Below are 24,707 nucleotides of genomic sequence, written 5' to 3' on the forward strand. Positions count from 1 at the left end.
ACTGAAAAACTTAAATTGAAGATCTTTTTATTTTTTTTGCTGATGGTATTGACTTTATAATCTCATGTGAATTAAATGACCATAGAATAACTATTCACATCTCATCATGGGGTTAAGCTGCAGTTATGTTAAATTAGGCGGTAGTTTTCTCAGTGCAGAGAAAATCTTGCTTTTTGTCTTCTTCATCTTTTGAATAGACTAGAGAGTCTTACGCTTCATGCTGTATGTCACCTCTGTGAAGGAATTCAAATCAAGTGTTTTCCTGTCTGGCTTCCCTTTCTAAGACATGTTTGTCTTAGTGGTTATTGTACCCCGACATGGAACACCAACCTGGGTATCCATCACCTAGTATAAAGATGGACATACAGTATCGACCCCATATTGTGTGAAGTGGAGACACGATATGGTGTAATTACCAGTGCTGGTTAACACTGGATCATCCAGCTGCAGACACCAAACCCTGTTGGAAATGTGTTGTTCTGGCTATTTGTTTCAACAGGATGTTGACTGTAGGTGTGATAGGGCGGTGGTCTGATCAGTTTCATTACAATAGCCTATATAACAGCCTGGACTTGGAACTTGATATATAGGAACCTCACAGAGCACTAAAACCCAGGTATGATTCAAAACAACCCAAACAAAACCCCAAATTCCCATTGAGCTTTGGCATTGTGAAAACAAACCACAAAATATGCTTATAGAATGAAGTTAACTAGGTGTATACTGATGAAATTCCTGTTAAATTCCCAACAAGGCTGTGTACTTGTACAAAAGCTTGTATTCAAGACAATTTACCATATAGAATGATGCAACTGTTTCCGAAGTCATGCAGTTTAATATTATAACAGTATAAGGTCTCTCTTCTCGGAGCCAGTGAAGTGATCCACCAACTGTAAAGCTTATGGAATAACCTTTAGTTTAGACCTAACAAATAAACTACAAATTATGTTTCCAGCCACCTAAGATTGCTCTAAATGTAGCTTCTCTGTTTCGGGAACTCTTAACTCGTTCCTGAGTTTATCCCACACCAGAGAATGGTAACGGCTCCACCCCATGGTATTAACAGGTACTACCACATCTTCCTTTATGAAGGATTCAACATTACAGCGTTTGATTCTCACAACTCTCTGTGATTAGGCTGTAGGCGTATGAGGGCCTGGGTGAAATGATTAACTACATACTTAATTTTCTTCCAAATCAGACTAACATCCAAATAAGTCAAATGACTCAGAGCTGACTCAACAAAATGAGCCATTCAAACAAATTAATTAAATGGACTTCAATCAGTCAGAGATGAAAATGTCCTTCTGCTGAGACAGAGGTGGAAGGCAGAGGTCAGTAAGGTCCATATTTTATGCTTCCTGAGATGTGGCAACAGCTCTCTCTAAACAACAACAAGAATTAAAGCTGCAGCAGGGGATCAATAAAGACATGCAGGCAGCTGTAAAATGTCACTTGTCTTTGGTTTAATTAGTAATACAAACTGTGAAAAAAGGCATCATGGTTAGTCTCTGAAATGTTTGGGCCACAGAAGAGCTGAGGATATTGAGAGAGCTGGAAGCAAAGGGACCGGCAGATAGGAGAGGCACCAATGGTGTTGTTGCAGAGTGAGGTCATCGTTGAATGATGTCCTAGACGTTCACTGCCCTACTCTCCACACAACTCCAGCAAGATTTTGCGGTAATCTCCAGATGAGTCTCCCTTAACAATACAGACACACATTCGGATTACTTCAAGATAACAGAAAGAAATGGGCACAAATCTACATTTTAAATCATTACTCAATCTCTAGTGACCAGGGTCTCACATTGATGAAGGAATGGAGAGTCTTCCCATACGCCTTAGAGAACTCGGTCTTAATGTCCAACATGTCAATTTCGGCCCGAGCCACCATGATTCTAATCAGGATGCTGTCTGTGGTTCCCAGACCCTGAGGAGACAGGAGGGAGGGAACTGTCAACATTCTGACAAATTCTGTCTGATAACCCACAAGTGTAGGCAGATATGCACACTTCATGGGAGAGTACGTAAAAAAAAAAAAGGCTTCACCTTCATGGATTTGTATAACCGCTCTGCAAAGAATGCTGGCTTGTTTCGGAGACACTTCACTGCAAAAAATAAAAAAGCGATATATCAGGCATGGCAGCTGAACAAGATTTAGTTTCAAATGAGTATTATAAACTGGGTGGTTCGAGCCTTGAATGCTGATTGGCTGACAGCCATGGTATATCAGACCGTATACCACGGATATGACAAAACATATTTTTACTGCTCTAATTACGTTGGTAACCAGTTTATAATAGCAATAAGGCACCTCTGGGGTTTGTAGAACATGGCTAATATACCACGGCTAAGTGCTGCATCCAGGCACCTTAGTTGCATCGTGCCTAAGAACAGTCCTTAGCTGTGTATATTGGCCATATACCACACCCCTCGTGCCTTATTGCTTAATTATAGCACTGTGCCCTTACAGTCTGGTTCAGGATACTCTTTATGTGCTTATTTTCATCAGAACTGATCTGACTCTCAGTCAAGGCTATTCCCACTTGGCACAGATGTCAGTTCAACGTCTAGTTTTGATTTACATTTGGTTGAGTTGTCAACTAATGTGAATTCATCGTGAAAGTTTGTTAAAAGTCGGTTGGGAAAAAAAATGTCATACATTTTCCATGTTGATTCAAAGTCATCACAGTGAATTTTTCGGTTGAAATTACGTGGAAACATCGTTAATTCAACCAGTTTGACCCCCAATGGGATCTGTCTTCAGTACATTATTACAAGAGGCAGTGAAACAAATTGGATCCGTCAGACAGACCTATTGCCAGGAAAACATCCTCCAGAGAGCCAGACATCTCCCTCTTAATGCTATCCTCGATGTCCCTCCCAGAGATCTTCTGATACTCCTCAAACACTGAGGGAATGAGAGACGGGCAGAGAGATGTGGAATCACTGTTTGAATGAGTAAGCCGTTATAAAATATTTGTTCCCCAAATCACCACAAGAGGACAGCAGAACTGTGTCTGTACATTAATTTCTGTAGTAAAATCAATGTGGAAGTATACATTTTCTTTATTAAAGTAGAGCACTGTAAAGAGTAATAAACAAATTTGAATGTTGCACTGAATCATAAAACAAAGGGCAAATTCGATCACTTCCCACTCCCAAAACAAGATCTAACAAACTCCGCTATAATGTGGGGGCAATTACCTCGGAGTAGGTGGTTTCTGTTCCTCACACAGAGCACAGTGAGGAACTTGACCTCATCTGTTCCCCAACAAGCCTCCCCAGCCTCGTAGATATCCTGAGAACCCACAGCAAAAGCATTTCACAAACCCAAAAGTACAATCTCCGAACACTGACTGTTTTTGGGACATACAGTGCATTCAGAAAGTATTCACACTCCTTTACTTTTTCCACATTTTGTTGTGTTACAAAGTGGGATTTTATTGTGATTTTTTTTGTCAATGATCTAAACACAAAGTGGAAGACAATTTTTAACATAATGTAATGTAAAAAATAAAACACTAATATATCTTGATTGGTATTCAACCCCCTGAGTCAATACATTTGGCAGCAAATATAGCTGTGAGTCTTTCTGGGTAAGTCTAAAAGCTTTCCACAAAAATTGTCAAAGACTCCAACCACCCTAGTCATAGACTGTTCTCTCTGCTCCAGCATGGCAAATGGTACCGGAGCACTAAGTCTAGGTCCAAGAGGCTTCAACCCCCAAGCCATAAGACTCCTGAACACCTAATCAAATGGCTACCCAGACTATTTTGCATTGCATTTTTTTAAACTGCATTGTTGGTTAGGGGCTCGTAAGTAAGCATTTCACTGCAAGGTGTACACCTGTTGTATTCGGTGCATATAACTAATACAATTTGATTTGACACCTGGATTGTGCAAAATTTGCCCATTATTCTTTTCAAATTTCTTCAAGCTCCGTCAAATTGATTGATCATTGTTAGACAACTATTTTCAGGTCTTGCCGTAGTTCTTACTTCATTCTGTTTGAAAGTCTAACTCAGCCACATGAACTGTCTTTGTAAGCAACTCCAGTGTAGATTTGTTATTTTTGAGGTTATTGTCCTACTGAAAGGTGACTGAACCAGGTTTTCCTCTAGAATTTTGCCTATGCTTAGCTCCATTCCGTTTATTTTTATTATGAAAAACTCCCCAGTCCTTAACGATTACAAGCACATACATAACAGTTGCTGCTATCATTGAAAATTACGAGCGGCATGCCGTAATGTGTTGTATTCGATTTGCCCTAACCATAAAACATTGTATTCAGGACAAAAAGTGAATTGCTTTGCCACTTTTTTTGTAGTATTACTTTAGTGCCTTGTTACAAACAGGATGCATGTTTTGGAATATTTTTATTCTCTACAAGCTTCCTTCTATTCACTCTGTCAGTTAGGCTAGTATTGTGGGGTAACTACAATGTTGCTGATCCATCCATCACAGCCATTAAACTAACTGTTTTAAAGTCACCATTGGCTTAATGGTGAAATCCCTGACCGGTTTCCTTCCTGTCCGGCAACTGAGTTAGGAAGGACGCCTGTAACTTTGTAGTGACTGGGTGTATTGATACACCATTCAAACTGTAATTAATAACTTCACCATGCTCAAAGGGACAGTCAATGTCTGCTGTTTTTATTTTTTACCCATCTACCTATAGGTGCCCTTATTTGCGAGGCATTGGAAAACCTCCCTGGTCTTTGTGGTTGAATCAGTGTTTGAAATGCACTGCTTGACTGAGGGACCTCAAAGATAATTGTATGTGTGGGGTAGAGAGATGAGGTAGTCATTATAAATCATGTTAAACACTATTATTGCACATTGATCCTGATACCCCAGCATGTGCTACTGAGTTAGACAGAGCCAGATCACTCCTCTGGGTCCATATCCTCACCTTCGCATCCTGCACAGCCTGAGTCTCATTCACAGTGTTGCTCTCATCTCGCCCTGCCTGTCAGTCAAAGCACAGAGGCAGAGGCCATGTTAGCAATGAGTCAGACAATGACATGATCATTACCTAGTTATAAGAGACCTCTAAAACCTACAAATCATCCACTATGTGTTAAACTGTACATAACGATGAAGTGAAGGAGGACAAACTATTTCCCTTACAACAATCCATGTACTGTAGTTCTGTTTGCTTTCCTTTGATTGTTGGAATGTGAAGGTGAACCAGGTGTGCATTTAGAGAGATCAATACTGGAAGATTCTCACCGTGAGCAATGAGACCAAAACCCTCTTGAACATTCCAGAAGTATCAGCCTCAATATCATCCTCCAGGCTCTTCCCATGTTCTGTCATCACATGATTGAGTAAAAATAAGTAGAAGTTATGAATGATCTAAGACCCAGTGGTCTGACTAGGCAGTTCTAACCACAACACTTGAAACGGTTTGTGAACACTCTGTCAATAGCTTTGGCAGGTAACAAAAGTTTAATGTTGCTGTACAGAAAACAATAATAATTCTCATACACTCTAAAGAGGACTAGACACCGATATCTTATATCAGATTTATTCGTTATACACAGTGATCAATACTAAGGTGTCGACTTGTACCATACACCACATGTGATAAATGGGCTGCATTTACAAAGGCAGTCCAATTCAGATATTTTTCCACTAATTGGTCTTTTGACCAATCACAGATCTTTTTCAGAGCTGATCTGATTGGTCAAAAGACGGAAGTTTAAATACACTTAGGTTGGAGTCATTAAAACAAGTTTAACCACTCCACAAATTTCTTGTTAACAAACTAAAGTTTTGGCAAGTCGGTTAGGACATCTACTTTGTGCATGACACAAGTAATTTTTCCAACAGTTGTTTACAGACAGATTATTTCACTGTATCACAATTCCAGTGGGTCAGAAGTTTACATACACTGAGTTGACTGTGTCTTTAAACAGCTTGGAAAATTCCAAAAAATTATGTCATGGCTTTAGAAGCTTCTGAAAGGCTAATTGTCATCATTTGAGTCAATTGGAGGTGTACCTGTGGATGTATTTCAAGGCCTACCTTCAAACTCAGTGCCTCTTTGCTTGACATCATGAGAAAATCAAAAGAAATCAGCCAAGACATCAGAAAAGGGATTGTATACCTCAACAAGTCTGGTTCATCCTGGGGAGCAATTTCCAAACGCCTGAAGGTACCACGTTCATCTGTACAAACAATAATACGCAAGTATAACCACCATGGGACCACGCAGCCATCATAGCAATCAGGAAGGAGACGCGTTCTGTCTCCTAGAGATGAACGTACTTTCGTGCGAAAAAAGTGCAAATCAATCCCAGAACAACAGCAAAGGACCTTGTGAAGATGCTGGAGGAAACAAGTACAAAAGTATCTATATCCACAGTAAAACGAGTCCTATATCGTAATAATCTGAAAGGCCGCTCAGCAAGGAAGAAGCCACTGCTCCAAAATCGCCATAAAAAAGACAGACTACGGTTTGCAACTGCATATGGGGATAAAGATCGTACTTTTTTGTAGAAATGTCCTCTGGTCTGATGACACAAAACTAGGACTGTTTGGCCATAATGACCATCGTTATCTTTGGAGGAAAAAGGGGTAGGCTTGCTGAAGACACCATCCCAACCGTGAAGCACGGGGGTGCCAGCATCATGTGGGGGTGCTTTGCTGCAGGAGGGACTAGTGCACTTCACAAAATAAATGGCATCATGAGAGGCAAGAAAATTATGTGGATATATTGAAGCAACATCGCAAGACATCAGTCAGGAAGTTAAAGCTTGGTCGCAAATGGGCCTTCCAAATTGACAATAACCCCAAGCATACTTCCAAAGTTGTGGCAAAATGGCTTTAAGGACAACAAAGTCAAGGTATTGGAGTGTCCATCACAAAGCCCTGACCACAATCCCATTAAAAAGAAAATTGTGGGCAGAACTGAAAAAGCGTGTGATCAAGGAGGCCTACAATCCTGACAGTTACACCAGCTCTGTCAGGAGGAATGGGCCAAAATTCACCCAACTTATTGTGGGAAGCTACCTGAAACATTTGACCCAAGTTAAACAATTTAAAGGCAACTCTTCCAAATACTAATTGAGTGTATGTAAACTTCTGACCCACGGGAAATGTGATGAAATAAATAAAAGCTGAAATAAATCACTACTATTATTCTGACATTTCACATTCTTAAAATAAAGCGGTGATCCTAACTGAACTAAAACAGCAAATCTTTTCTCGGATTAAATGTCAGGAATTGTGAAAAACTGAGTTTAAATGTGTTTGGCTAAGGTGTATGTCATCTTCCAACTTCAACTGTGTGTGTGTGTATATATCTATATCTGATTCGGCTGCCTGTTTAAAACACAGCACTCTTACACAGATGGAGATTCAATACATTGCACAGAGAGGCTGTGTACTGTGATGTACCTTTCATGTAGACCTCCGTGATAGCTCTAATTTCAGCATTTGTCCTTGAGGCCAGGATATCAATGAGAGCAGCCTCCTCTGTTCCAGAACCCTAGCATTCAGTAAAATAGATGTGGAGAGATATGTAAATACTTCATTGAGTAGTGTTAGGCAACACATGGGTGGTGGATGAGGTGAATAGCCCCATACAATGTCAATAGCTCTGAGATGTACAGTATTGAAAAGTGTTACATATATCCCCATTGAGACGGTCTCCCTGGCAGTAATAACCTCTGACCTTTATAGCGGTCCTCAGCTCGTAAGCGTCATACTTAGGAGCGATCATTAGGAGGCCCAGCACCACTTTCTCAGTGTTCCCCGTCAGCTCTCCCTGCAGATCATCTGCCAGGTCCTACAGGGGCATTACACAGACATTTAAAATGGGTCCAATGGACACAATCCCCTGCCTAGCGCTCAACTAAGCATTCGCGATTTCTCAATACACTCATATCTCAGATTGTTTAAACTAGCACATTATAGATGCAATTCAACTGCCAGAAGGGTGTGGCTGCAGACGAGTTGAACACACGACGCAGCTAGTAAAGCGTGACCTCGTCTGTCTGGGTGTCCCCACACACTGTATGTCTCCCTGTTTCTGACCAGGAGGATTCCACTAGCAATATTTGCCCTTCCCCTTGGCAAGCATTCTCATTCAACCATGGGTCTAGATAACTTTAATTTATTTTATTGAATTTTACCCCCCAATTTCGATCTTTTCTCATCGCTGCAACTCCCCAACGGGCTCAGGAGGCGAAGGTCGAGTCATGCGTCCTCCGAAACATGACCCGCCAAACCGCACTTCTTAACACCCGCTCGCTTAACCCGGAAGCCAGCTTCACCAATGTGTCGGAAGGAAACACTGTTCACCTGAGGACTGAGATCAGCCTGCAGGCGCCCGGCCTGCCACAAGGAGTCGGTAGGGCGCGATGAGCCAAGTAAAGCCCCCCGGCCAAACCCTCTCCTAACCTGGACGACGCTGGGCCAATTGTGCGTCACCCTAAGGGGTCTAGATAACTTTATCAACAATTAATTTTATGCCAGACCACATAACAGCTCCTATCTCACTGTTTCAGTAGGGCAGAAGGTAGCCTAGCTGTTTGAGTGTAACCCGAAAGAAAGGTTGCTGATAAGGTGAAAAGCTGTTGATGTGCCCTTGAGGGGTGCTGTTCATAATGGCTGAGACATTGTTTCAGGGAGAGTGGGAGAGTGAGATAGGCAAAAAACACATTAACAATTCACACATATAAATTCCACACTTGTACATGTGAAATAGTACAGATAATCACCCACCAGTAGAGTAAACATTGATCAGACTTCCCTTTCGGTTTTAAATGTCAAGTTATTATTTAACATAGAGTCTGTCACTCTGTAATCTTCCTACTTCACTTAAACACACAATGCAGTATCCTGACTGAAACTGGTCTTCAACCCTCATGAGGAGTATTATTCACCTAATCTTTGAAGGTAGATAATCCTCTCTCTATCCTCTGTCCACAACACCATCTGTTTGTAAGAGTTAATGATGAACCCGAGGCACCAACTGTCAGCACAACGTAAACATTAACACCAGACAGACACCACCACACCCATAGTAACACACAAAACCACACACCAGGAACGAAGATTATACATGTAACTATTTACACAATCCCTGCATACTCCTGCCATGCACTTGAACTATATCTAATATAAGAATATCTAAATAGTCTTCCTCAATTACTGGAGCTGGCATTGTTTGGCTTTGGAAAACTTAAGAATAGTCTGATAATTCAAACTGGGATATGAGAAATGTCATAAACACAGGTATTGTCCATTGCCTACGCAACGGTCTTCGTCCCTCAACCAGTGCAGGGGGAATCGTCGTGCTATCTGATATAAGTAAAAATGAACACTTATTACCTTCCCCACGGTCAGCTTGTAAGCCTCCTTGATGCGTTGCCTCTGAGCAATGGTACGACGTGCCAGGACCTCAATGACAGCTGCCTCATCAGTGCCTATAAGAAAACATCACAGAGTAACATTACTGTATACCTTCACATTATAATGCTGCATTATAAGATAAAATAACTTGCTATTGACAAAACAGCATCGATCACCATTGCAATTAAGAATACAATATTTCACACATTGTTTGAGATGTCAATGTTAAAACTTGACACTGACAGAACTTTGACATTAAATGGCACTTGTCCATAGTGTGGCTGCATTTTCAATATAAATAATGGACAGAAATATCTCCCTGATATCACAGCTATAAAAAGCGCTCAGAGTTCAACATGAATGCTGAACTGACACACTTCCTGTTCCCAAGCTCCTCCCCTTGGTCCCATGGGCATAGCTGTTTCGATGTATTAGAAACCGATGGCACATATACATCTCAGAGTCAGGTGAAGCATCAGCATTCCAAACATGGTGCCAAGAGTCACCCATTTAGAGACAAATTGTACAGGATTTTAATTTCATTTTTTTAAAGAAAAGTATGTTTTATATTCTTACAATGGTCAATGTTTTTTTCTGCATTGTACAGCATAGAGACCGGTACAGATACACAATATATACAGTACCAGTCAAAAGTTTGGACACCTACTCATTCAAGGGTTTTAATTTATTTGTACTATTTTGTAGAAGTTTCACATTGTAGAATAGTGAAGACATTACAATTATGAAATAAGACATATGGAATCATGTAGTAATCCAAAACGTGTTAGCAAAACATATTATATATATATATTGTTGATTCTTCATTGTAGCCACACTGCCTTGATGACAGCTTTGCACATTCTTGGCATTCCAAGACGAATCCAGCTTCATCTGGAATGCTTCTCCAACCGTCTTGAAGGAGTTCCCACATATGCTAAGCACTTGTTAGCTGCGTTTCCTTCCCTCTGCGGTCAGACTCATCCCAAACCATCTCAAATGGGTTGAGGTCAGGTGTTTGTGGAGGCCAGGTCATCTGATGCAGCACTCCATCACTCTCCTTCTTGGTCAAATAGCCCTTACACAGCCTGGCGGTGTGTTGGGTCATTGTATTGGTTTCTTTGTAGCAATTCATCCTTGAAGGCCTGATTCACACATTCTCCTCTGAACAGTTGATATTGCGATGTGTCTGTTACTTGAACTCTGAAGCATTTATTTGGGCTGCAATTTCTGAGGCTAGTAACTCTAATGAACTCATCCTCTGCTACAGAGGTAACTCTGGGTCGTTCTTTCCAGTGGTGGTCCTCATGAGAGAAAGTTTCATCATATCGCTTGATAGTTTTTGTGACTGCACTTGAAGTTCTTGTTCAAAGTTCTTGAAATTTTCCAAATTAACTGACCTTCACGTCTTAAAGTAATGATGGACTGTCATTTTCCCTTTGTTTATTTGAGCTATTGTTGCCATAATATGGACTTGGTCTTTTACCAAATATGGCTATATTCTGTATACCAACCATACCTTGTCACAACACAACTGATTGGCTCAGATGCATTAAGAAGGAAAGAAATTCCACAAATTAACTTAAGGCACACCTGTTCCAGGTGACTACCTCATGATGCTGGTTGAAAGAATGCCAAGAGTGTATAAAGCTGTCATCAAGGCAAAGGGTGGCTACTTTGAAGAATATAAAATGTATTTTGATTTGTTTAACACTTTTTTGGTTACTACATGATTCAATGTGTGGTATTTCATAGTTTTGATGTCTTCACTATTATTCTACAATGTAGAAAATAAAGAAAAACCCTTGAATGAGTAGGTGAGTCCCAAATTTTGAATGGTACTGTACATCAGCAAGGCAATGATAATGCAATCCTAACTTTCAAATAGAACAAGAGAAAGGCAAAATACTGTAAAGGCTACAGATGAGTCAAGTATACTGGAGTGTAGAAAGAAAGTACTCAGGGCACAATTAGAGGAATAAATGAGATCATCAGAATGGAAAGTACAGGAACTACAGTCGTGTAGGGCGCCTGTATTGAGGTCTAGAAGAAATACAAATTGTGACTGCACTTATAGTGCCTTCGGAAATAATTCAGACCCCTTGACTTTTTCCACATCGTTTTATTTAATCCAAAAGTAACAATTTCCTCAGCAATCTACACATACTCTATAAAGACAAAGCGAAAACAATTTTAGAAATTTTAACAAATGTATTAAAAACAAAAAACATAAATACCTTATTCATGTAAGTATTCAGACCCTTTGCTATGAGATTCGAAATTGAGCTCAGGTACGGTTGAAGTCCTAAGTTTACATACACTTAGGTTGGAGTCATTAAAACTCATTTTTTAACCACGCCAAATTTCTTGTTAACAGATTATTTCACTGTGTCACAATTCCAAAGGGCCAGAAGTTTACATACATTAATTTGACTGTGCCTTTAAACAGCTTGGAACATTCCAGAAAATTATGTCATGGCTTTAGAAGCTTCTGATAGGCTAATTGTCATCATTTGAGTCAATTGGAGGTGTACCTGTGGATGTATTTCAATATCCAAATGCCTGAAGGTACCACGTTCATCTGTACTAACAATAGTACGCAAGTATACACATCATGGGACCACGCAGCCGTCATACCGCTCAGGAAGGAGACGTGATCTGTCTCCTAGAGAGGAACGTACTTTGGTGCGAAAAGTGCAAATCAGAACAGCAAAGGACCTTGTGAAGATGCTGGAGGAAACAGGTACAAAAGTATCTATATCCACAGTAAAAAGAGTCCTATATCGACATAACCTGAAAGGCTGCTCAGCAAGGAAGAAGCCACTGCTCCAAAACCACCATAAAAAAGACAGACTACGGTTTGCAACTGCACATGGGGATAAAGATCATACTTTTTGGAGAAATGTCCTCTGGTCTGATGAAACAAAAATAGAACTGTTTGGCCATAATGACCATCGTTATCTTTGGAGGAAAAATGGGGAGGCTTGCAAGACGAAGAACAACATCCCAACCGTGAAGCATGGGGGGTGCTTTGCTGCAGGAGGGACTGGTGCACTTCACAAAATAGATGGCATCATGGGGTAGGAAAATTATGTGGATATATTGAAGCAACATCTCAAGACACCAGTCAGGAAGTTAAAGCTTGGTCGCAAATGCGTCTTCCAAATGGACAATGACCCCAAGCATACTTCCAAAGTTGTGGCAAAATGGCTTAAGGACAACAAAGTCAAGGTATTGGAGTGGCCATCACAAAGCCCTGACCTCAATCCTATAGAAAATGTGTGGGCAGAACTGAAAAAGTGTGTGCGAGCAAGGAAGCCTGGCGAAAACCTGGTACCATTCCTATGGTGAAGCAGGGTGGGGATGTTTTTCAGCGTCAGGGACTGGGAGACTAGTTTGGAATGAGGCAAAGATGAACAGAGCAAAGTACAGAGATTCTTGATGAAAACCTGCTCCAGAGCACTCAGGACCTCAGACTGGGGGGAACTTTCACTCTCCAACAGGACAACTGTTAAGCAGAGTTCTGTCTGTACTTTGCTCTGTTCATCTCTGGTCACCTCCCTGACCAAGAATCTGATGGTCACTCTGACAGAGCTCCTCTGTGGAGTTGGGAGAACCTTCCAGAAGGACAACCATTTCCAAGGAATTTATTGAAACACAGGGGGAAGATGGAATGCAAGCCAAGGGAAGCTCGGGCAGGCAGGAAACCAGGTGCCGAGGCAGAGGCTGGAGCGAGAGGGGTTGGGACAGGGTAAGAAGATCCAGAGCGGAATCCAGGGGAGAAGTAGAGTGGGGAATCCAGGGCAGAGTAGCAGGATAAGGAGACGTGAAACTGGAGACAGGGACTAGAGTCAGAGCGGGTAGAATGAGCAGAGATTACAATCTGGCAGGACTGAGTATTTGTAGAGGTCTTGATTATGGAAGAGGTTACAGCTGGTGGGGATCTGCTCTGACTCCAGCACACCTGTCTCCGCCCATACAATCACACACACAGAGACAGAGAGACAGAGAGACGTCAAGGAGACAAAGGATGAGCAGTAGAGGGCATGGCAGGAGCAGATGTAAGAACAACGACCCTAAGCACACAGCCAAGACAACGCAGGAGTGGCTTCGGGACAAGTCTCAATGTCCTTGAGCGGCCCAGCCAGAGCCCGGACTTGAACCTGATCTAACATCTCTGGAGAGACCTGAAAATAGCTTTGCAGCAACGCTTCCCATTCAACCAGACAGAGCGTGAGAGGATTTTCAGAGACGAATGGGAGAAACTCCTCAAATACAGGTGTTCCAAGCTTGTAGCATCATACCCAATAAGACTCGAGGCTGTAATCACTTCCAAAGGTGCTTCAACAAAGTACTGAGCAAAGGGTCTAAATACTTATGTAAATGTGATACTTCAGTGCTATTTTTTATAAATTAGCAAAAATATCTAAATACCAGTTTTTGCTTTGTCTTTATGGGGTACTGTGTGTAGATTGATGAGGAAAGAAATCTATTTAATCAATTTTAGAATAAGGCTGTAACGTAACAAAATGTGGAAAAAGTCAAGGGATCTGAATACTTTCCGAAGGCACTGCATAGCATACTGTATAACAGGAAGGTAGGTTGGGGCTTTCATGGAAAGGACAAACTATTTTAGGATATAACGCTTTCTGAGAAGAAAAAAAAGTGATACTAACGCACACATCCGGCCTATCACTCACCAGCCCCCTTCATGGCTCCTCTCAGACGGTTCACATCCTCCTCTACATTGAAAGCAGTGGCTTCAACCACGGTTCCACGGTTGCCAATCTACAGTGGGAGAAAGTTACATGGCATACGTTTAAACGGCCCATGCATTGGTATCGCAGTCACTCTCCCTTGTAGTTTGAGAAATAAGCTATGGGTACACACACGCACAAGCATACACATCTCAAAAGGTTCAGTAACAGTGATACATTTATTTTCTATATCTACCACAGGAGGTTGGTGGCACCTTTTTATTTATTTATTTATTTATTTTTTATTTAACCAGGTAGGCAAATTGAGAACACGTTCTCATTTACAATTGCGACCTGGCCAAGATAAAGCAAAGCAGTTCGACACATACAACAACACATAGTTACACATGGAGTAAAAACAAACATATAGTCAATAATACAGTGAAAAAGAATAAGTCTATATACAATGTGAGCAAGTGAGGTGAGATAAGGGAGGTGAAGGCAAACAGATATATGTATAAATAAATAAAAATATAAAAAGGCCATGGAGGCGAAGTGAGTACAACACAGCAAGTAAAATAAAAAAATAAAAAAACACTGGAATGGTTGGTTTGCATTGGAAGAAAGTGCAAAGTAGAGACAGAAATAATGGGGTGCAAAGGAGCAAAATAAATTAATTAATAAATACAGTAGGTAAAGAGGTAGTTGTTTGGGCTAAATTGTAGATGGGTTATGTACAGGTGCAGTAATCTATGAGCTGCTCTGACAGCTGGTGTTTAAAGCTAGTGAGGGAGATAGGTGTTTCCAGTTTCAAGTTTCAGAGATTTTTGTAGTTCGTTCCAGTCATTGGCAGCAGAGAACTGGAAGGAGAGGCATCCAAAGGAAGAATTGGTTTTGGGGGTGGCTAGAGAGATATACCTGCTGGAGCGCGTGCTACAGGTAGGTGCTGCTATGGTGACCAGCGAGCTGAGATAAGGGGGGACTTTACCTAGCAGGGTCTTGTAGATGACCTGGAACCAGTGGGTTTGGCGACGAGTATGAAGCGAGGGCCAGCCAACGAGAGTGTACAGGTCGCAGTGGTGGGTAGTATATGGGGCTTTGGTGACAAAACGGATGGCACTGTGATAGACTGCATTCAATTTATTGAGTAGGGTTTTGGAGGCTATTTTGTAAATGACATCACCGAAGTCGAGGATTGGTAGGATGGTCAGTTTTACAAGGGTATGTTTGGCAGCATGAGTAAAGGATGCTTTGTTGCGGAATAGGAAGCCAATTCTAGATTTGACTTTGGATTGGAGATGTTTGATGTGGGTCTGGAAGGAGAGTTTAGTCTAACCAGACACCTAGGTATTTGTAGTTGTCCACATATTCTAAGTCAGAGCCGTCCAAAGTAGTGATGTTGGACAGGCGGGCTGGAGCAGGCAGCGATCGGTTGAAGAGCATGCATTTGGTTTTACTTGTATTTAAGAGCAGTTCGAGGCCACAGAAGGAGAGTTGTATGGCATTGAAGCTCGCCTGGAGGGTTGTTAACACAGTGTCAAAAGAAGGGCCAGAAGTATACAGAATAGTGTCGTCTGCGTAGAGGTGGATCAGAGACTCACCAGCAGCAAGAGCGACATCATTGATGTAAACAGAGAAGAGAGTCGGTCCAAGAATTGAACCCTGTGGCACCCCCATAGAGACTGCCAGAGGCCCGGACAACAGACCCTCCGATTTGACACACTGAACTCTATCAGAGAAGTAGTTGGTGAACCAGGCGAGGCAATCATTAGAGAAACCAAGGCTGTCGAGTCTGCCAATGAGGATGTGGTGATTGACAGAGTCAAAAGCCTTGGCCAGGTCAATGAATACGGCTGCACAGTATTGTTTCCTATCGATGGCGGTTACGATATCGTTTATGACCTTGAGCGTGGCTGAGGTGCACCCATGACCAGCTCTGAAACCAGATTGCATAGCGGAGAAGGTGTGGTGTGATTCGAAATGGTCGGTAATCTGTTTGTTGACTTGGCTTTCGAAGACCTTAGAAAGGCAGGGTAGGATAGATATAGGTCTGTAGCAGTTAGGGTCAAGGGTGTCCCCCCCTTTGAAGAGGGGGATAACCGCAGCTGCTTTACAATCTTTGGGGATCTCAGACGACACGAAAGAGAGGTTGAAGAGGCTAGTAATAGGGGTGGCAACAATTTCAGCAGATAGTTTTAGAAAGAACGGGTCCAGATTATCTAGCCCGGCTGATTTGTAAGGGTCCAGATTTTGCAGCTCATTAAGAACATCAGCTGACTGTATTTGGGAGAAAGAGAAATGGGGAAGGCTTGGGCGAGTAGCAGAGGGGAGGGCAGTGCTGTTGTCCGGGGTAGGGGTAGCCAGGTGGAAAGCATGGCCAGCCGTAGAAAAATGCTTATTGAAATTCTCAATTATAGTGGATTTGTCGGTGGTGACAGTGTTTCCTATCTTCAGAGCGGTTGGAAGCTGGGAGGAGGTGTTCTTATTCTCCATGGACTTTACGGTGTCCCAGAACTTTTTTGAATTTGTGTTGCAGGAAGCAAATTTCTGCTTGAAAAAGCTAGCCTTGGCTGTTCTAACTGCCTGTGTATATTGGTTTCTGGCTTCCCTGAAAAGTTGCATATCACGGGGGCTGTTCGATGCTAATGCAGAACGCCATAGGATGTTTTTCTGTTGGTTAAGGGCAGTCAGGTCAGGAGAGAACCAAGGGCTATATCTGTTCCTGGTTCTAAATTTCTTGAATGGGGCATGCTTATTCAAGATGGTGAGGAAGGCATTTTAAAAAAATGACCAGGCATCCTCTACTGACGGGATGAGATCAATATCCTTCCAGGATACTCCGGCCAGGTCGATTAGGAAGGCCTGCTCGCTGAAGTGTTTCAGGGAGCGTTTGACAGTGATGAGTGGAGGTCGTTTGACCGCTGACCCATTACGGATGCAGGCAATGAGGCAGTGATCGCTGAGATCTTGGTTGAAAACAGCAGAGGTGTATTTGGAGGGCAAGTTTGTTAGGATGATATCTTAGAGGGTACCCGTGTTTACGGAATTGGGGTGGTACCTGGTAGGTTCATTGATAATTTGTGTGAGATTGAGGGCATCAAGCTTAGATTGTAGGGTGGCTGGGGTGTTGAGCATGTTCAAATTTAGGTCGCCTAGCAGCACGAGCTCTGAAGATAGATGGGGGGCAATCAGTTCACATATTGTGTCCAGAGCACAGCTGGGGGCAGAGGGTGGTCTATAGCAGGCGGCAACGGTGAGAGACTTGTTTTTAGAGAGGTGGATTTTTAAAAGTAGAAGTTCAAATTGTTTGGGAACAGACCTGGATAGTATAACAGAACTCTGCAGGCAGTCTTTGCAGTAGATTGCAACACCGCCCCCTTTGGCCGTTCTATCTTGTCTGAAAATATTGTAATTGGGGATAAAAATGTCTGAATTTTTGGTGGTCTTTCTAAGCCAGGATTCAGACACGGCTAAAACATCCGGGTTGGTAGAGTGTGCTAAAGCAGTGAACAAAACAAACTTAGGGAGGAGGCTTCTAATGTTAACATGCATGAAGCCAAGGCTATTACGGTTGCAGAAGTCATCAAAAGAGAGCGCCTGGGGAATAGGAGTGGAGCCAGGTACTGCAGGGCCTGGATTCACCTCTACATCACCAGAGGAACAGAGGAGAAGTAGGATAAGGGTACGGCTAAAAGCTATGAGAATTGGTCGCCTAGAGCTACTAGAGCAGAGAGTAAAAGGAAGTTTCTGGGGGCGATAAAATAGTTTAAAGGAATAATGTACAGACAAAGGTATGGTAGGATGTGAATACAGTGGAGGTAAACCTAGGTATTGAGTGATGATGAGAGAGATCTTGTCTCTAGAAACATCATTGAAACCAGGTGATGTTATCGCATATGTGGGTGGTGGAACTGAGAGGTTGGATATGGTATAGAGAGCAGGGCTAGAATCTCTACAGTGAAATAAGCCAATAAACACTAACCAGAACAGCAATGGACAAGGCATATTTACATTAAGGAGAGGCATGCTTAATCGAGTGATCAATAAGGGTCCAGTGAGTAGAGGTTGGTTGGGGTCGTGGCGATCCAGACAGCTGGCCGGGTATATGGCTATCGGTAGCAGCATAGGATGGAGGTCTGTTTGTAGGTCTGTTTGTTGCTCCGGGGTCGACGTAAGCCAATAGTCACACGGTATGCAGCTAGCTAGCTGCGAAATCAAGGTGCAAGTGTCCAGAGCCTGCGGTTGGAATCCGGGGAAACTGAGAGAAAAAAAGTCCCGGAATGCTCCGGTCCGAGTCGCGTTGCACAAAAGTGCCGGTAGATTATCGAGCTAAAGGAATAGCTGATGACCGCAAAACGTGGGCAGCTGAAACACCAACGCTAGCCAGCAAACCGGCTAATTTCGGGGCAGCTACAGATTAGCTTCTGGCTAGCTATCGGAGTAGCTTCTGGTTAGCTTTCAGGCTAGCTTCTGAATTAGCCCCTGGCTATCTTCCACGATGGATTTTCAGATTGAGGTAAATAATACTAATTGTAATTGGTGAAGCGGGTTGCAGGAAAGCTTTTGCAGGAAAGCTTTTGTAGTTGAGTTCTTGGATAATAAAATAAATAAAAGATATGTGAAGAAAAGGTGTAAATATATATATATACAGGACACGACAATACGGAAGAGGGGGGGGGGGGTGGGCTCGTGGTAATGGCTGGAGTGGAAAGCTACATGTTTGATGCCATTTCATTCGCTCCATTGCAGCCATTATGAGCCGTCCTTCCCTCAGCAGCCTCCACTGGTATCTACTGTTTACAGTGTATGCCAGACTACGTCATCTGCTCTATGGCTGATATTTTCAAAAAGCAGGCTTGTCAGTTAGCCTACAGCAGTAAGGATTTTGTGTTTTTAGGGCCCATTTCCATCACCCATCTTTATGTAAACTTGAATTAATACACTGTTGATACAGCATCTACCCCCAAGCTATAAGACTGCAGAACAATTAATCAAATGGCCATCCGGACTATTTACATAATCCCCCCCTCTTTGTTTTTACATTGCTGCTACTCAAGTTTATTATCTATGCGTAGTCACTTTACCCCTGCAGTACTTACATGTAGAAATGACCTAGACTAAGCTGTAGCTATTTTCTTAATTCTATTTCTTTAACTCATTGCAGCCGACGTGAGTAAAACATTTAAACGTGTTATCCCTCACAAGGCTGCAGGCCCAGACGGCATCCCCAGCCGCGTCCTCAGAGCATGCGCAGAACAGCTGGCTGGTGTGTTTATGGACATATTCAATCAATCCTTATTCCAGTCTGCTGTTCCCACATGCTTCAAGAGGGCCACCATTGTTCCTTTTTCCAAGAAAGCTAAGGTAACTGAGCTAAATGGCTACCGCCCCGTAGCGCTCACTTCTGTCATCATGAAGTGCTTTGAGAGACTAGTCAAGGACCATATCACCTCCACCCTACCTGACACTCTAGACCCACTCCAATTTGCTTACCGCCGCAATAGGTCCACAGACAACACAATCGCAACCACACTGCACACTGCCCTAACCCATCTGGACAAGAGGAATACCTATGTGAGAATGCTGTTCATCGACTACAGCTCAGCATTTAACACCATAGTACCCTCCAAACTCGTTACCAAACTTGAGACCCTGGGTCTCGACCCCGCCCTGTGCAACTGGGTACTGGACTACCTGACGGGCCGCCCCCAGGTTGTGAGTGTAGGTAACAACATCTCCACCCCGCTGATTCTCAACACTGGGGCCCCACAAGGGTCCGTTCTGAGCCCTCTCCTGTACTCCCTGTTCACCCACGACTGTGTGGTCATGCACGCCTCCAACTCAATCATCAAGTTTGCAGACGACACTAGTGGTAGGCTTGATTACCAACAACGACGAGACGCCCTACAGGGAGGAGGTGAGGGCCCTCGGAGTGTGGTGTCAGGAAAATAACCTCACACTCAACGTCAACAAAAGGAGATGATCGTGGACTTCAAGAAACAGCAGAGGGAGCACCCCCTTATCCACATCGACGGGACAGTAGTGGAGAGGGTAGTAAGGTTTAAGTTCCTCGGCGTACACATCACGGACAAACTGAATTGCAGCGCCTCTTCAAACTCAGGAGGCTGAAGAAATTCGGCTTGTCACCAAAAGCACACAAACTTCTACAGATGCACAATCGAGAGCATCCTGTCGGGCTGTATCACCGCCTGGTACGGCAACTGCTCCGCCCACAACCGTAAGGCTCTCCAGAGGGTAGTGAGGTCTGCACAACGCACCTACACCACCCGATGTCACAGGAAGGCCATAAAGATCATCAAGGACAACAACCACCCAAGCCAATGCCTGTTCACCCCGCTATCATCCAGAAGGCAAGGTCAGTACAGGTGCATCAAAGCAGGGACCGAGAGACTGAAAAACAGCTTCTATCTCAAGGCCATCAGACTGTTAAACAGCCACCACTAACATTGAGTGGCTGCTGGCAACATATTGACTCAATGGAAAAATCGATGTAAAAAAATGTATCACTGGCCACTTTAAACAATGCCACTTAATATGTTTACATACCCTACATTACTCATCGCATATGTATATACTGTACTCTATACCATCTACTGCATCTTGCCTATGCCGTTCTGTACCATCACTCGTTCATATACAGTGGGGCAAAAAAGTATTTAGTCAGCCACCAATTGTGCAAGTTCTCCCACTTAAAAATATGAGAGAGGCCTGTAATTGTCATCATAGGTACACTTCAACTATGACAGACAAAATGAGAAAAGAAAATCCAGAAAATCACATTCTAGGATTTTTTATGAATTTATTTGCAAATTATGGTGGAAAATAAGTATTTGGTCAATAACAAAAGTTTCTCAATACTTTGTTATATACCCTTTGTTGGCAATGACAGAGGTAAACGTTTTCTGTAAGTCTTCACAAGGTTTTCACACACTGTTGCTGTTATTTTGGCCCATTCCTCCATGCAGATCTCCTCTAGAGCAGTGATGTTTGGGGCTGTTGCTGGGCAACACAGACTTTCAACTCCCTCCAAAGATTTTCTATGGGCTTGAGATCTGGAGACTGGCTAGGCCACTCCATGACCTTGAAATGCTTCTTACGAAGCCACTCCTTCGTTGCCCGGGCGATGTGTTTGGGATCATTGTCATGCTGAAAGACCCAGCCACGTTTCATCTTCAATGCCCTTGCTGATGGAAGGAGGTTTTCACTCAAAATCTCACGGTACATGGCCCCATTCATTCTTTCCTTTACACGGATCAGTCGTCCTGGTCCCTTTGCAGAAAAACAGGCCCAAAGCATGATGTTTCCACCCCCATGCTTCACAGTAGGTATGGTGTTCTTTGGATGCAACTCAGCTTTCTTTGTCCTCCAAACACGACGAGTTGAGTTAACCAAAATATACCGTTTTGTTATCATCTGACCATATGACATTCTCCCAATCTTCTTCTGGATCATCCAAATGCTCTCTAGCTAACTTCAGACGAGCCTGGACATGTACTGGCTTAAGCAGGTGGACATGTCTGGCACTGCAGGATGAGTTCCTGGCGGCGTAGTGTGTTACTGATGGTAGGCTTTGTTACTTTGGTCCCAGCTCTCTGCAGGTCATTCACTAGGTCCCCCCGTGTGGTTCTGGAATTTTTGCTCACCGTTCTTGTGATCATTTTGACCCCACGGGGTGAGATCTTGCGTGGCGCCCCAGATCGAGGGAGATTATCAGTGGTCTTGTATGTCTTCCATTTCGTAATAATTGCTCCCACAGTTGATTTCTTCAAACAAAGCTGCTTACCTATTGCAGACTCAGTCTTCCCAGCCTGGTGCAGGTCTACAATTTTGTTTCTGGTGTCCTTTGACAGCTATTTGGTCTTGGCCATAGTGGAGTTTGGAGTGTGACTGTTTGAGGTTGTGGACAGGTGTCTTTTATACTGATAACAAGTTCAAACAGGTGCCATTAATACAGGTAACGAGTGGAGGACAGGGGAGCCTCTTAAAGAAGAAGTTACAGGTCTGTGAGAGCCAGAAATCTTGCTTGTTTGTAGGTGACCAAATACTTATTTTCCACCATAATTTGCAAATAAATTCATTAAAAATCTTACACTGTGATTTTCTGGATTTTTTTTTCTCATTTTGTCTGTCATAGTTGAAGTGTACCTATGATGACAATTACAGGCCTCTCTCATCTTTAAGTGGGAGAACTTGCACAATTGGTGGCTGACTAAATACTTTTGCCCCACTATTTTTATGTACATATTCTTCATCCCTTTACACTTGTGTGTATAAGGTAGTTGTTGTGAAATTGTTAGGTTATATTACTGTATGGTCAGAACTACAAGCACAAGAGTTTCTCTACATCTACTAACCATGTGTATGTGACAAATACAATTTGATTTGGTTAAAGGCTTGTAAGTACGCATTTCACGGTAGGGTCTACACGGTTGTATTCGGCGCATGTAACAAATACAATTTGATAAGAAAATAAACTCCAAGACTAAGCAAACAAAACCTAATTCAAATGTGAGCATGCATGCAAATGTATGAAAATGTTGACCACTATCATTCCTAGTCCAGTCACAAAGCGTACTACAGTACACACGTTGGGTGCTGGGACTTACCGCTGCCATTGTAGAGTTTCAAAACTTAATCAAGAGAGATGGGAAATCTATGAAAAGAAAAATTGTTATCACTTCTTAGGATTCTTAGTAATGTGTTCTTCATTGAACAATGTGGTGAGCTTTGAAAGCAGATGAAACAGCATTGCTCTCTCATTAATACTGTATGCAGTTGTGAAAGGTTCTTCAGTAAAAATACTTTAAAGTATTACTTAGATCATTTTTGGGGGGTATCTGTATTTTACTATTTATATATTTTAAAAACTTTTATATTCCTAAAGAAAGTAATGTACCTTTTACTCCATATATTTCCCTGACACCCAAAATGACTGGTTACATTTTGAATGCTTAGCAGGACAGAAAATGGTCCAATTCACACACTTATAGAGAGAACAACCCTGGTCATCCCTACTGCCTCTCATCTGGCGAACTTACTAAACACAAATGCTTCATTTGTAAATGATGTTGGAGTGTGCCCCTGGCTATCCATAAATTAAAAAAAAAAGAAGATTGTGTCTTCTGGTTTTCCTAATTCAAGGATTTCTTTATTATTCATACCTTGACTTTTGATACTGAAGTATATTTTAGCAATTACATTTACTTCTGATACTTAAGTATATTTAAAACCAAATACTTTTAGACTTTTCCTCAATTAGTATTTTGCTGGGTGACTTTCACTTGAGTAATTTTCTATTAAGGTATGTTAACTTTTACTCAAGTATGACAATTGGGTACTTTTTCCACTACTGACTGTATGCGATTACCCAAAACACATTTCATCATCCAGTCTTCCCAGCGGAACAATCTTCACAGGTCAACTAATTACACACACACCTGTAATTACACTACTCAGTAAGAGAGGGCCAGTGGGTATTTAGCTAGTGTTCTATTCTAAGAGACCAACTTTACCCACTGAAACAATTCTCACAACAGTTCCCAGGAAGTCCAATTGAGACAAAATACATCAGTCTCTGGGCAGGGCATATTGCCTCAGGCGGTCACTAGTTTATGTTTATAATGATTCTAATAATATAGGGAGCCTACAATCTTTATAGTCCCATTTCAAATGCAAAAATATATATTTTAGTCCAGGGGTGTTATCCATATTGTGCCGCTGGAACATTAGCCAAGGATAACAACTCTTTCACTGTATACATCTGGTCCGTTAAGCCTGCTGCGTTATGTTAGTTTGGGGTGAAAATACTTGGTACAACAAGAACCCTTTTGACATCTGCCTCTGTCCCACTGCCACATCAAAACATTAGAAATAGCCTACTAGATATACAGTACATTCTTTCATTGTGATCACCCCTGCACATTATGCGGATAATGCTGATGGTGCATTTAGAGCACCTTTTACGTCAAAATGACCATTAACCCACTGGAGTAAATGCAACCAATGAAATGCAGTTCACAAAATCACCACTACGCAGGCACTACAAATCTTTCGTAAATATAGGTAAATATGGAGACATTGTTACCCAACACAGTTATTATAATTGTTTGTTGTTTCCCTGATTGTGGGTGTAATGTTAAGGACCAATTAAATCAAATCAACAATAGGTCTCAGGAAGCGATGCCTGTCGGCTAGCGGCCAGCAATGGAAGAATAATTTCTGAGGTTTAGTTTATGTTCGAGACACACCCTTGAATGTGTCAGAAATACTATTCTAAAGCTTCTAGTAAAAAAAAAACGAAAAAACGAAAACACAAATCTATAGCTTATTTGTGCCTATTTTAACCTCATCCTAAAATGACAGTAAAATATTTACTTACAAATGAGGAAGACTGGAGTGGTGACAAAACGGAACTCTTCTGAGAACGGAAGGTCGGCTTTAAAACGCAGCCCAGTGGCTGACACAGAAAGGTTTTCGGTCCCACCCTTTTATACTTACACTAGCGCAGGTCACATTATATTTCACAGTCAAGAGCTTCATATCTCTCTTAATGGTACCTTGGCCTTTTGCTTACCACCTAGATCTCTCTGCAACATACTTCTTGTATTTTATTTGTATTATGCTACA

The 24,707-nt window shown here is 42.2% G+C and overlaps 1 protein-coding gene across 1 annotated transcript; it reads right to left on the reverse strand.

Moving 5' to 3' along the window:
• Positions 1-1,444: 1,444 nt before the first annotated feature.
• Positions 1,445-24,556, reverse strand: LOC129815077 (annexin A4-like). Its single transcript, XM_055868424.1, has 13 exons — positions 24,460-24,556; positions 22,688-22,734; positions 14,064-14,151; positions 9,346-9,440; positions 7,685-7,798; positions 7,408-7,498; positions 5,236-5,315; positions 4,916-4,972; positions 3,208-3,301; positions 2,816-2,911; positions 2,050-2,108; positions 1,808-1,930; positions 1,445-1,701 (listed from the first exon to the last, which is right to left on the reverse strand). The coding sequence occupies exons 2-13, from the start codon at positions 22,694-22,696 to the stop codon at positions 1,648-1,650; spliced, it is 960 nt and encodes a 319-aa protein (XP_055724399.1). The 5' UTR covers positions 22,697-22,734; positions 24,460-24,556; the 3' UTR covers positions 1,445-1,647.
• Between the last annotated feature and the right edge of the window lie 151 nt (positions 24,557-24,707).

Source organism: Salvelinus fontinalis, chromosome 2 (assembly GCF_029448725.1).
Source record: "Salvelinus fontinalis isolate EN_2023a chromosome 2, ASM2944872v1, whole genome shotgun sequence".
Taxonomy (NCBI): domain Eukaryota; kingdom Metazoa; phylum Chordata; class Actinopteri; order Salmoniformes; family Salmonidae; genus Salvelinus; species Salvelinus fontinalis.